This window comes from Gastrolobium bilobum, unplaced genomic scaffold (genome assembly GCF_033153095.1).
Source record: "Gastrolobium bilobum isolate Gb01-03AN ecotype WA unplaced genomic scaffold, APGP_CSIRO_Gbil_v1 utg37739, whole genome shotgun sequence".
Classification (NCBI taxonomy): Eukaryota; Viridiplantae; Streptophyta; class Magnoliopsida; order Fabales; family Fabaceae; genus Gastrolobium; species Gastrolobium bilobum.
The window spans coordinates 108,099-122,285 of NW_026895444.1; the positions used below are offsets into that span (position 1 = coordinate 108,099).

Genomic DNA, 14,187 nt, shown 5'->3' on the forward strand with positions numbered 1-14,187 from the left:
CTTAGTTATCTACTGACACAAAAAATGTTTGAAATCGTTTCCTATAGTGAAGGAATTCCTTTCATGAATATATTGTTACGAAATATAGGGTTCATATTATGAAAGTTTCAATCTTTCTTTAAATTGATATTGCTTCATTTATGTAAAACGAAAATTGGTTTGAGGGTTTTAGTTTCCCTGTTATTTTTTCACTGTTTTATGTTGTTTTTAATACAAAAATCACACGTTTTTGTGCCAAGAAAAACCGCGACCCATAGCTTGAAAAATCACTTTTTAAACTTCCAAAATTTCTCAAAAATAGCTCAAAAATATGTTATTTTTGAGATAGATTATAATAAAATCTCGTTGGTTTGTTGTTTCTCGGTTGTTTTGTGATAAAAATTGCTCAAAATATGCTTTTTTTTAGTTTTGATGAAACTCCCATGGCGGAACCCAATTTCGAGCAGTCAACCTGCCAAGGGAAGAAGAAAACACTGCAACAGAAGAATCTTAAGAAATCCTAGGGGTTGGGGTGAGATTGTGAGAGAAACATCCTATTTATATTTTTCACTAAAAAGTCTCACGAAATTCACACCAATAGAAAATCCATTAAAATCGTCGGATTTTTGAATACCACGAGATTGTGATTCCATTGTTTAAAATCCTGATTGAATACCAACGGATTTTAAAATAATCCTTTAAAATCCTAATCGAATAGCACGTGACTTTTTTTCAATCCATTAAAATCATAATCGAATACCAACAGATTTTTTTGTCCAAAAACAATCCATCAAAATTCTTTGAAATCTCAATCCAATACACCCCCCTAAGTGTGTGTGCGAACGTGTGCAGGCATGGATATTCATTTTTAACTTACGGGGCTAAAAAGAATATATATATATGTATGTATATATATAGGAAAAAATATTTCTCAAGCAGCTTGATATAATTTTATCTCCGGCTACCCCAAAACTACTGTTGAGATATATAAAATCATTAATGTGACCTCACCCAACAGCTTAAGCTTTTGGGTTGAATTGGTTCTTTACATGTTATCAAAGCCTCGTGTCCCAGGTTCAATCCTCGCCGCCCCCCACTTTCTTTCAAGTGGAATTTCTTAGTTTACACAGGTAGGTGGGTCTGTGCATTGTCCACCCTTCAAGCCTAGTGGGCTCTCGTGTGAGGGGGCGTGTTGAGATATATAAAATCCCACCCTTCAAGCCTAGTGGGCTCTCGTGTGATGAGGCGTTTTGAGATATATAAAATCATTAATGTAACCTCACCAACAGCTTAAGCTTTTGGGTTGAATTGGTTCTTTACAACTACGTCGTTTCATTTATTTATTTTCTTATATTAATTGATTCACTTTGAATGGAAGATATGATTCCTTTTTTCTCTCTCTTCCTTTATCACCATTGATCCATCTTTGTATGGTTATGATTTAGTAGCCGAAGATAAAATTATCTTAAGCAGCTTGAGAAACAATAAGCTCATATATATATATATATATATATATATATATATATATATATATATATATATATATATATATATATATATATATATATATATATATAGGATATGATCAACTTACACTGGTGTAAGAATAATAAATATTGCACCAAATCTTAATCGTTGATTTCCGTGTATCTAACGGTTGAGATTTATTAGGAATTAAAAATTAATTAATGAGTAAAACCTAATAAATCTTAACCGTTAGATGCAGAAAATCAATAGTTAAGATTTGGTGTAAGACTTATTATTCTTACACCAATGTAAGATGATCCTGCCCATATATATATATATATATATATATATGTGTGTGTGTGCAAAATAACTTGTAATGTGACTGCATTTAAACATTGGTACAATCACCTAGTTTTGGAAGGGATCAAGGAAGTTCGCGTTCAAAATTAAAAGTATAAAATATAAATATTATATTTATTTTCACATTTGTATGGTTATGATTCCCCATATTTAATGCTTTATATTTATTCCACCTTTTTATGGTTAAGATTCCCATATTTATTGCTTTCACACTATAAAACGACGTAGTTTTATATGATTGTATGATGTATCAATCCGTAGGTGTAGTCATTGTACATCCGCTAAACCCATATATATATATAGAGAGAGAGAAAGAGAGAGAAATATTTCTCAAGCAGTTTGAGATATATTTATCTCCGTTCATCCCAAAACTACGTCGTTTTATTTATTTATTTCCTTATATTAATTGTTTTACCTTTGAATGATTATGATTTTTTTTCCTCTCTCTTTCTTTATCTCCATTGACCCATATTTGTGCGGTTATGATTTATTAGCCGGAGATAAAATTATCTCAAGCAACTTGAGAAACGATAAGCCCATATATATATATATATATATATATATATTCACTTTTGACTTAAATGAATTATGAATATGAATATTAATTCATATCTATAATTCATTTAATTCATAAAAGAATTATGTATTTCTTAGAAATTAATAGATAACATAAAATTAATTAGTTATATTCTGCCCTAAGTAGGAGTTTACTGTTAGTTACTGTCACATATAAAGTGTAAAACTATTGATATGTAGTTTGTTAGTAAATAGTAGTTAGTTACAGAAGGTTAGTGAAAGAGAAGAAGAAGAAAAGAACAATGAAACTGATTCTGTTATTTCATGATGACCTCAATGAGTCCCTTGAATTCTTATAGAAGTAGCTTTACACTTTACATGTGACAGTAACTAACAGTATGTAAACTCCTACTTACAGCAGAATGTAACTAATTAACTGCACTAACTACTTACACGTAACATATGTCCATTAATTTCTCATAATTAATGAGAATTCATTCAATACGCATGGTTTCCCACTGGCTAGGAAAAGAAAACAGTAATTGGAATTGTTTCAATTGTAAACCTTTCCTTTTGTCGAGGAATGAAATGAACATATATTTATGGAATAATAGAATCATATCGCATATAATATTTGAGCTAAATCAATAACAAGCGAATCATAAACAAAAAAACAAAAAAACCAACATGATTGTGTTTATTCCCCCGGAATAACATTCGTTTCTTATGATGATCACTTTCTCGTGCGGTACATAATCAGCACATGACAATGTTCTTATGGTGAGTTTCTTGAATAGTATAATAATTAAGGGTCTGAATAAGTTAGATTACATATTAGAGGTTTATTACTTAACATATGCTTGTAAAATAGTCAGGCTTAGGTCTAAAATAAGCCTGTAAAGGCATAATTTTAAAAGGAATGGTCTATAAATTTGGAAGTCGCCTTATATTTATTTAAAATTATATCATATAATATAATTTAAAAGGTGGTCTAAGTGGTCTGATAGGGTAAGTAGGTTTGGAATGTTGAAGGCTTATTATAATTTACATGTTTATATAGGTTAATAAGTGTTATATATATAGACCTTTTTATTTTTTAAAAATAATTCAGCTCAGACCCATAATTTAGTTTGCTTCAAATTAATAGATCAAACCAAGCTCAAATTATTTTACATTGACTTCACTTATTCAAGCCAAAACCTGACTTGATTCCTATTTACATATTTAATAATAGCCGTAGGACACTGATTAGTTTCATAATAAGTTGAAAATGGATTAAACTTGTAAACATTATGTCTCATGATTTTATGTATACATATAAAAACTAAACAATGGCATACACCTTTAATATGACAATCACCCGAATACTTTTCTTTTTGAAAATAAAATTTTTAAAAATAAAAATTATTTAATGTATTTTTATCTAATAACTTAAGATTTCACGATAGTTGACTCATGTTATCAAATTTTTTTATCAACTGATTAGGCGTTGCATTATTGTCACTTTTATTCCCTTAAATAAAAAATTGAATTTTTTCACTTAATACAAAAGTCCTCTAAACTTAAAAAACGTGAACAATTCATAGAGTTACTTTATTTCATACTAAAATTTAACTTTTTAAGCCTCTAGGATTGATTTTTGGAGAGGAATTTGGGTAGTTTACAAAAGATATATATTGTAGGTTGGGATCTCAGTGTCACTATTGTATCAAAAAAAGTTTAACTTTATAATTTCGAAGAAGGAAAATATTAAGGATTGAATAAACCACATAATCAGAAAGGTTCTACTACTATATTATAAATTAATTATCTTAAAAATTTAAGTTATTAAATAAAGATACATAAATAATTTTTATTATTTAATAAAAAAAGTTAAAAAACAACAGTCACCAAACGTGTGCAAATTAAATCCCATGTGTTTGTACCAAAAAAAAAAAAAAAAAAAAAATCCCATGTGAATGAGCATTTTTCTCGTTGTCTGCGGCCCCCATACGCCATGTTTATTGATTAGATATTTATTCCTTTCTCCTCGAAACTAACCCGTAAAATTCAGTGGATGAAAACGCTGAATGTACTTCCGGTACCTTCTGTCTAAAACGTCTATGTATAGAATTTAGATCTTGATTTGAATCCATGGCTCTTCAACCTTCAATAAAAGTATTAAAACACCGTAATTTGAGATAATTGTTGAAAATTTTAGTACGAGTGATAAAAAGTCCTATAATAAAAAGTGATGGTATAAATATAGTACATATATGTGAAATGATTTATAAATTTAATGTCTTAAGATTTTGGGTTAAGATATAATATCGGATCCTTTGTTATGAATTTGTTGCTTAGACCCATTTGATGTGTGGAAGGTAATCTCCCCTAATTAGACTTCCCTTGGCCCTTGCTTGAGGGGGAGATTGTAATACATATAAGCGAAAGGGACCTATAAACTCAATGCTTTAAAGTTTTGAGTTGATTTGTGGTATCAGATCCTTTGTTGTGAGTTTATGGCTTATGCCGATTTGACGTGTAAATTGTAATCTCTCCTAATTGGGCTCTCCTTGACTGCAGCCCAACAATAATATATAAAATTATTAATGCAAAATTTATTTAATATTTTTATATAATGAGAGAGGTTATATTTACAAGCTCTTTTCGCTTTACAACCTTTAACAATCAAATTTTAATCGTTGATTTTTTTTCAATTTAACAGTTATAATTTATTGAGAATTAATAATTAATTAATAAATGTGACCCAATAAATTATATCCATTAGATTGACAAAAATTAACAGTTAAGATTTAATCATAAGAGATTATAAGCGAAAAAAAGTTATAAATATAATGTCTTTCTGTGATAAAATGTTCTTGAATTTCATACTTACCCGTTTTAATTTTTAAATAAAAATAAAATGTAAATTAAAATTAATATAAAATAAATCTATGTATTATTCATGCTTTGTGTTCAAAGATTCTTACATGATATAATGAGTTAGAAATATATATATATATATATATATATATATATATGTGTGTGTGTGTGTGCGCGCTTATCGTTTCTCAAGCTGCTTGAGATAATTTTATCTCCGACTATTAAATCATAACCGTACAAAGATGGATTAATGGTGATAAAGGAAGAGAGAGAAAAAAGGAATCATAACCATTCAAAGGTGAATCAATTAATATAAGGAAATAAATAAATAAAACGACGTAGTTTTGGGGTAGCCGGAGATAAACTTATCTCAAGCTGCTTGAGAAATATTTTTCTCTATATGGGCTTATCGTTTCTCAAGCTGCTTAAGATAATTTTATCTCCGGCTACTAAATCATAACCGTACAAAGATGGATCAATGGTGATAAAGGAAGAGAGAGAAAAGGAATCATAACCATTCAAAGATGAATCAATTAATATAAGGAAATAAATAAATAAAACGATGTAGTTTTGGGGTAGCCGGAGATAAACTTATCTCAAGCTGCTTGAGAAATATTTTTCACTATATGGGCTTATCGTTTCTCAAGCTGCTTGAGATAATTTTATCTCTGGCTACTAAATCATAACCGTACAAATATGGATCAATGGTGATAAAGGAAGAGAGAGAAAAAAGGAATCATAACCATTCAAAGGTGAATCAATTAATATAAAGAAATAAATAAATAAAACGACGTAGTTTTGGGGTAGCCGGAAATAAACTTATCTCAAGCTGCTTGAGAAATATTTCTCTCTCTCTCTCTCTCTATATATATATATATATATATATATATATATATATATATATATATATATATATATATATATATATAACGTTCAGTCCTTGACTTGTATGATTTTTGTATAAATACTAGTAGAAAATAATATTTTTCCTGTAATAGGAAGAAAATTTTATCTCCCACGCTCACGTAAAAATAATTAAGATTCAATTTTTCATCTTTTTTCTCCTCTCTTCGCATAACCCCCCGTTCAGAGGAGAATTATTATTTGGGAAAAGTATTTGTCATCTTAAATGACAGAAATTTATGTCATTTTAAGAGAGATACTGACACAAAAAATTTAAAATTTAAATTAAAAAAAATCACTCCCTTTCTCTCTCCCAAGATTTTTCATTTTTTTGTGTCTATCTCTATTCTAAAATAACATAACTTATGTCATTTAAAATGACAAACATCAAACTCTTATTATTTTCATATTAGTAATGATGCAGAGTTTTATTCGACGTATCATCAAAACATCATACACAATTCACTGCTTATGTAACTTAATCTTGTAGATATTCTTCTAATATGAGGATTGAAATGTCAAATAGAAATGTGCGTACGCAAATTTAAAATTCATATAAGGGAGTGCTTGTAAACTGTCAATATCAAACTAGCTGCCGAAAAACGACCACACGAGGGCCCAATCCTCTAATTGCTTCCATTAAATTTTTCGGTATTCATTTTTTGAAAAGTTTACGTCATTCTTTTGATCTTTATAATCTTATTATAAATTTAATTTAATTTTTATAAATTTTTTTTTTTTTATAAAACAAATCTATAATTTACAAAAATATAAATTAATATCTATAATTTCCAAACAAAGTTAATGGTCCAATCCCTTTTCAATATATTCTTGTAGCTTTACTAAAAAATTAACAATTTTTTTTTAAAATGGTTTTGAACTATAAAAATTTGGCTAAATTTGAAGTGAAATTATTAAAACAAACGAATAATTAACGTTTTTGAAAAGCAGCATTTAATATATTATTAATTATTTATTAATCATTGATTTATTATAAAATTAATAATTTATAAATGTTTTAAAAGATTAAAATATTGATATTCCAAAAATAAAATACAATACATCTTTTAATTTGATGATCAAAAAAATGAATATAGCCCAAAAATAAAAGAAAATGAAAAAAAAATTATGTGGGTACTAAAACAGATATGGACCTGTCGTATATTTCAGTCCAAAAGAAAATTATTTGTATCTATCAATAGCTGGCATTCCATGTATAGTATTATAAGTTGGTATTATCATACTTATTTCAATGATTTTTTAATAACTATTTTATATAATAAAAGAACAACCTTAAATTATAAAATATTGTAAGTCTAATTAAAATAATTATACTCTTCATTAAATTTATTTATTAAATTATAAAAAATAAGAAAATTAATAAGTGGATACCTGCACTGTTTGTATTAATATCAAACAATGATATGTTAAAGTAAAATACTAGATATTTGGAACGTATAAAACGATTTACAATAATAAAAAAGATTACATTTTTGTTGATTTTGTTAATTTTTTTTATTCAAACATAGTTAGTTACTAGATGTTCATTACAATTTTGATACAAAAAATTATCATACAAAATAAGATAGATGTATTTTTAAAATTATTTTTTAACACAGTTTTGGACTAGGATGAGACATGGGATGTCCCCACTTTGGTACTCTGAAATCTCCACCGTTCATGACACCCTCATTTCCTTTATTTATAGAACACTCCCACCCTCTCTGCTTCATGTGTAAATTTTGTTCTTCTCTTTGGCCTTCGTTCCAATCAACAACCTTCCTCTGCTTCAGTTCTCTCACCTGCATTCTAAAGCAGCTGGTTGAGAACTTAATTGAACTTCCTCTTTCTCTTTCACTTTCACATCATCAATGGCCAGCTTAGAGGTCTCCAAAGAGGTAACTATATATATATATATATATATATATATATATATATATATATATATAGACTTTCCTAATATATGTTTATTCTTTATTTCTGAAGAAAATTGAAATCACTTTTATGCATCTTAACCCTTCTTGTCTTTCTCACTATATATATATATACACTCCGTTGATCACCTGCATAGTGCATGTTTTGAGCATGCCCTTCTGGTTTATTAATTAATATATAAGAAATATTGTATCTATAAATTTTTTTGTTTACAAATTACAATATGTCTTACTGGTAAGACACTCTTAAGTGAAGTCTTACTAATAAGATATAGTGTAGTTTGTAGAATTTTTTTTTTTTTCAATATAACTATCCTCTTAATATATATATATATAGTTAAACTATATGTATGTGTTAATTATAAGTACTAATAATGCTGCCATTTTTTTGTGTGTGTGTGCTCAAAACTCTCTGCAGAAACAGTTCAAAGAAGAACCAGAAGAGTTCACTCTTGATGGAAGTGTTGATTGGCATGGCCGCCCTGCAATCAGAGCCAAATCTGGGAGATGGGTTGCTGGAACTATCATACTATGTAAGTTCCAAACATAAATAACAGGACAACTTTTTTATAATTCATGTGTATATGTTTTTTTTGTCACATGGTAACGCATTAAAATCATACATATATATAACCCTGTGTGCCCCCTAGTATAGAAGGCAATAAAAATAGCAGGCACCACTATGTATACAGTTCTTAATTTTTTTGTCTATACTTTTATAAATCATTTTTTTTCGGTGCAAAACATTTCAAGTAGCACTTCCTTTATGAATTGTATCCCACACTAGGGTATATCTATTGATCTTATTAACCTCATTTGTGAGTGTGTGCGCGCTACGTCTACATATAGTTAATGATAGGGGTGACTCGTGGCAGTCCTTGGAGCCGTAGAAGTTTCAAGAAAATTGTCCAGCGGAAATTTTGATGAATAATGCGGTCGTTTATAGACTTTTGCCTCCTTTGAATGAGTTTTTTTTCTCTAAAAACATTTTTTTTTAGAAAAAAAGGAGTCATTTTCACTATAAAATTTATTTCAATGTTTGCTTTAAGAAAAATAGAAGTCATAAAAAAATTAAAATTCTGCTTTTTTAAAAATTAAAAATTAAAAATTTTGGTTTTTAAAAAACACAGAAGTTAAAATTCAAATAATATTTTCAAATGTTAAATTTAAAAAAAAAATTAAGTAGTTTTAACTTTTATAAAAAAATACTTCTAAAATAAGTAAGGCATAAAAAATCTTTTTTTTACAACCTCATCCAAATGTATTTATATATTTTAGATAGCTTATCAGGAGAATAAAAGGGAATCTAGAACTTGCTTTTAAGTTGGTCCACAAACGAAACGAACAAGCTCTCCTGGTTATCTTATCAGTTTCAGAAAGTAAAAAACGACAACTTAAACATTGGAACGTCGTGCTCCACTTAATTCACGAAATAAGTTGAGGAAAGAGAGAAAATAGGTAGAGATTCTGAATCCTGATAAACGACAGGAAAGATCGGGAAAACGAGGGAGTGAAAGTGAGGAAATTAGCATGCATTCGAGAGAGGAATTCGTTCCTGAGACGTAATCAGTGTTAGGATCTAGCGTGACGTGGGTTGTTGCCTGAAGCATAAGAATAAATCTTTGGTACTACTATTGTATTAAGATTCAGTGCATCCCACCAATAGAAGCATTACATACGATAGCAGAGAGAAAAAATTTGACAGAAAAAAAAAAACTTTAACTGACATATAATATTTCTATCGATAGGATGTACTGAATCTACTTTAGCTGATTTTTATCGATAGAATGTACTGAATCTTTGATGTAACATCAGCACCAAAAATTTATTCAAAAGCGTCGATACATGACCATTTGACATGGAGTGCAAGGAAGAGTAAATTATTATATATTTAGTGCATAAAATAGTAATTGTGGCTTGTTAAATTGTTAATTGATGAATGCCCACTAACTACCTTATTACTAGTTCGTTCCAAAAATAAGATATTGGTAGGTCACAATCAGACAAGTATTATGATCATTGTTAGGTTATTTCTGAAGCTTTCCGTGTGTGCTGAGAAAAAGTGCGCAAACAATTAACATGCGTGCACGCGTGTTCTAAAATCTGTTATTATATTATGTACCCAAAAAGAAAAAGAAAAATCTGTGAGTATTGAACTTTAGATGGAAATGCATTTGCTAAAATAAAATATCTATTTCTTTTGTTTATAGAGACACTGTAGTAAAGGAATCCAACATAAAAAAGGGTTTTAATTTATCATCAGTAGTTTTCCTTTTCTAAATATAAAAGGCACTTTCTTATAAAGAAATAATTTCCGTTTCAAATTATTATTATTATTTTGGGTGAACTGGGAAGACATTCTTAGGGATAAATCTTCAGTACTGGATTCAGTGCCATAGTATGAATTAAAATTTAAAATATATAACTCAATTATATTTTCTTCATCCTTTGTTTTATTTTAATGTCACATGAATTCACTTAATTTTAATAAGTATGAACCACGGACTAGATACTTCATATTGTTATTAATGTGCAATTTGGGAACAGATAAAAAAACAGCGCACAAGCAGAAGTGACAAGACCAACTACCTTTGGCAGATATTACTAATCCTGTTTGATTTAGCCATGCAAAAAAAAAAAAATGTATACATGAATCTTTTTTTCTTAGTGCATATTTACACCTTTTTTTAATTACGTATACATCCTTTTCTACCACCTCAGTCAGGCATGCATTTATTATTTCAGAGAGACTAATAATTAACATGGTGCTAACACTGCTTATTTTGTTGATTGCACCAATCAGTGAACCAAGGTCTGGCAACCTTAGCATTCTTTGGGATCGGAGTGAACCTAGTGTTGTTCCTGACAAGGGTGTTGGGCCAAAATAATGCTGATGCTGCTAACAATGTGAGCAAGTGGACTGGCACAGTTTATATTTTCTCTCTTGTGGGTGCTTTCCTTAGTGATTCTTATTGGGGAAGATACAAAACTTGTGCCATCTTTCAGGTCATCTTTGTAATAGTAAGTATTATTAATCTCAATTTCCTTTTCTCTTTATTGCACCCTCTTTAATTTATAGCTAGTACATTTCTTGAATAATCAACTAATTATCTTCTTATTTGATATGATATATATAGGGTCTAGTATCCTTGTCCCTTTCATCATACCTCGCCTTGCTTAGACCTAAAGGTTGTGGGAATGAAACAATTCAATGTGGGAAACCATCAAGCTTGGTGATGGGGATGTTCTACCTCTCAATCTATCTCATTGCCTTAGGGAATGGAGGATATCAGCCAAATATTGCCACGTTTGGGGCTGACCAGTTTGACGAAGAACACTCAATGGAGGGTTACTCAAAGGTGGCCTTTTTTAGCTATTTCTACCTGGCTTTGAATCTTGGTTCACTCTTCTCAAACACCATTTTGGGCTATTTTGAAGATGAAGGAATATGGGCTCTTGGGTTCTGGGTCTCTGCAGGATCTGCCCTTGCAGCCCTTGTCTTATTTCTTGTTGGGACACCAAGATATAGACACTTCAAACCCACTGGCAATCCTCTTTCTAGGTTCTGCCAAGTCCTTGTTGCTGCATCAAAGAAATGTAGAGTTCAAATGGCACCAAACGGAGAGGACTTATATGTCATGCATGAAAAGGAATCTTCCACCAGAAAGATTCTCCACACCCATGGGTTCAAGTAAGTAGTAGACACTAGTTATAGCTCTGAGGCTGCATGGAATACCTTTACTGTATTTGTATAATTGCTGGAAAAAAATTATCTCATGCAAAAAAATAAAAAATTATGTATTAGATGTAGTACATAGTTATAATATTAAAGTTGGTTTATTTTTCTTTCTCCTAAGACATTTTCATTGATACAGAAAAAATAATTTTATCATTATAACTATATATTATCCGTAGTTTATAATTATTTTTTTTGCATCAGATAATTTTTTTCCATAGAAAAATGGAACCCTTATATAATTGGTCATTCTTGATTCTACTGAGATGTGAAGATCTGATCAGTTTACTATTTATCATCTGCATTGTAGGTTTTTGGATAGGGCAGCATTTATATCCTCTAGAGATATAGATGAACAGAAAGGTGGCCTTTATAACCCCTGGAGTCTCTGCCCTATAACTCAAGTTGAAGAAGTGAAGTGCATACTAAGACTTCTTCCAATTTGGCTCTGCACCATAATATACTCAGTGGTTTTCACACAAATGGCTTCTCTTTTCGTGGAGCAAGGTGCCGCAATGAAAACTACTATTTCCCAGTTCAGAATACCACCAGCAAGCATGTCTAGCTTTGATATCCTCAGCGTAGCTATCTTCATTTTCTTCTACCGTCGAGTCATTGATCCACTTGTGGGAAAACTTAAAAAGACAAGTTCCAAGGGTCTTACTGAGCTTCAGAGAATGGGAATTGGGCTTGTTATAGCTATAGTAGCAATGGTTTCAGCTGGAATAGTTGAATGCTATAGGCTTAAGTATGCAAAACAAGGATGTCCACACTGCAGTGGCTCAAGCTCTCTAAGCATCTTGTGGCAAATTCCTCAGTACGCACTTATAGGAGCTTCTGAGGTTTTTATGTATGTAGGGCAGTTAGAGTTCTTCAATGCTCAGACACCAGATGGGTTAAAGAGCTTTGGAAGTGCACTTTGCATGACATCCATCTCACTTGGTAACTATGTGAGTAGCTTACTTGTTAGTATGGTTATGAAGATCTCCACCGAAGATCACATGCCAGGGTGGATCCCTGGAAACCTAAACAGAGGTCACTTAGATAGGTTTTTCTTCCTCTTAGCTGCCATGACATCAATAGACCTGGTCGTTTACATTGCATGTGCAAAGTGGTTCAAGAGTATACAGCTTGAAGGGAAATATAACGAGAATGATGAACCTGGTAACTTCAAAGTCTAATTTTTAATTGACAACAATCAAAGGCAATGGTAACAACATATATATTAAATAAGAGAATGAAGGGAGCAGCTAGTCAAAATAACTTCGACTATAGTTGGCTAGTTTGTTTGTAGTAAGAGAAGCCCTTTTTACCCGAGTCTCTTATAACTGTAATCACTCTTTTTTTGTTACATGTTACTGAGATTTTCAGTTCATGGTCTTGAATCCCAGGTTGTGTAAAACTAAACATTTTGAAGAGACAATGACAGTTCCAGGGCCACTTTCTGTGTTTGTAAGTTTCATTGCTAATGATAAAATATGTAATTTTGATTTTCATGTGTAAAATGGACTGTTACAACTTCCAACTGTTTACAGATCTCATTTCTTTCCTTGATGTCTTGAACTCTTAATTTCATGGACAATCCACTAACTAAGGCACTAATTGGAAAAGAATCAGATTGAGATATTTTTAGTAAGGAATTTCGTGTATATATATATATATATATATATATATATATATATATATAGGTAAAATCATTTCTACAGCCGCTTTACGTACAGCAACGACAGGTGTATGGTTATGATTCCCCACATTTAATACTTTCATCCTTTGTATGGTTATGATTCCCCGCATTTAATGCTTTCAAATATATATATGGTAAGTATTTGAGTGCTGCACGTACAACAGCTGCAGAAATGTAAATCTCATATATATATATATATATATATATATATATATATATATATATGGGAATAACATCTATCCTTTTAAAGGATATAAGTTTATATCCTTTTAGATCCTAACCGTTGATTTCTGTCCATCAACGGTTATAATCTATTGGATTAAAATTATTAATTAATTAATAATAAATTTGGCCCATTAAGTTTGGCCCAATAGATTATAACCGTTGATGGACGGAAATCAACGGTTAGGATCTAAAATGATATAAACTTATATCCTTTAAAAGGATAGATGTTTTTTCCTATATATATATATATATATATATATATATATATATATATATTCTAATTTAGCATAAATTCGCCCAACAACAATGGAATGCCATATAGGAAGATTTAATGCAGCAAAAAGAGGTATTAACAGAAAAAAAATTAAGGTACGTTTGGTCCATAGAATCAAAATTCTGCAGAATTGAAATAGGAATAGCTGAAATGGTATGACCGTTCCTATTTCAGTGTCTGGTTCTGTGAGGCATCCATTACATTCACTTTTTTATGTTTTAATACATGGTATAAGCATGAAGTTCAT

General features: G+C 30.1%; 1 protein-coding gene across 1 annotated transcript; it reads left to right on the plus strand.

The window, feature by feature from the left end:
• Positions 1–7,845: 7,845 nt before the first annotated feature.
• On the plus strand, positions 7,846–13,248 carry LOC133311594 (protein NRT1/ PTR FAMILY 7.3-like). The gene is made up of 5 exons (XM_061512660.1): positions 7,846–7,985; positions 8,440–8,554; positions 10,825–11,042; positions 11,159–11,712; positions 12,068–13,248. Exons 1-5 carry the CDS (start codon positions 7,959–7,961, stop codon positions 12,936–12,938), a joined length of 1,785 nt encoding a protein of 594 aa, XP_061368644.1. The 5' UTR covers positions 7,846–7,958; the 3' UTR covers positions 12,939–13,248.
• The last annotated feature ends 939 nt before the right edge of the window (positions 13,249–14,187 follow it).

What these genes read in the sequence shown, in the direction of transcription:
- LOC133311594 (XM_061512660.1), top strand. Translation starts at nt 7,959, where the DNA reads ATGGCCAGCTTAGAGGTCTCCAAAGAG. An exon ending in GCTTAGAGGTCTCCAAAGAG is followed by an intron (nt 7,986 to 8,439) that starts GTAACTATATAT and finishes AACTCTCTGCAG; the next exon opens with AAACAGTTCAAAGAAGAACC. An exon ending in TGCTGGAACTATCATACTAT is followed by an intron (nt 8,555 to 10,824) that starts GTAAGTTCCAAA and finishes TGCACCAATCAG; the next exon opens with TGAACCAAGGTCTGGCAACC.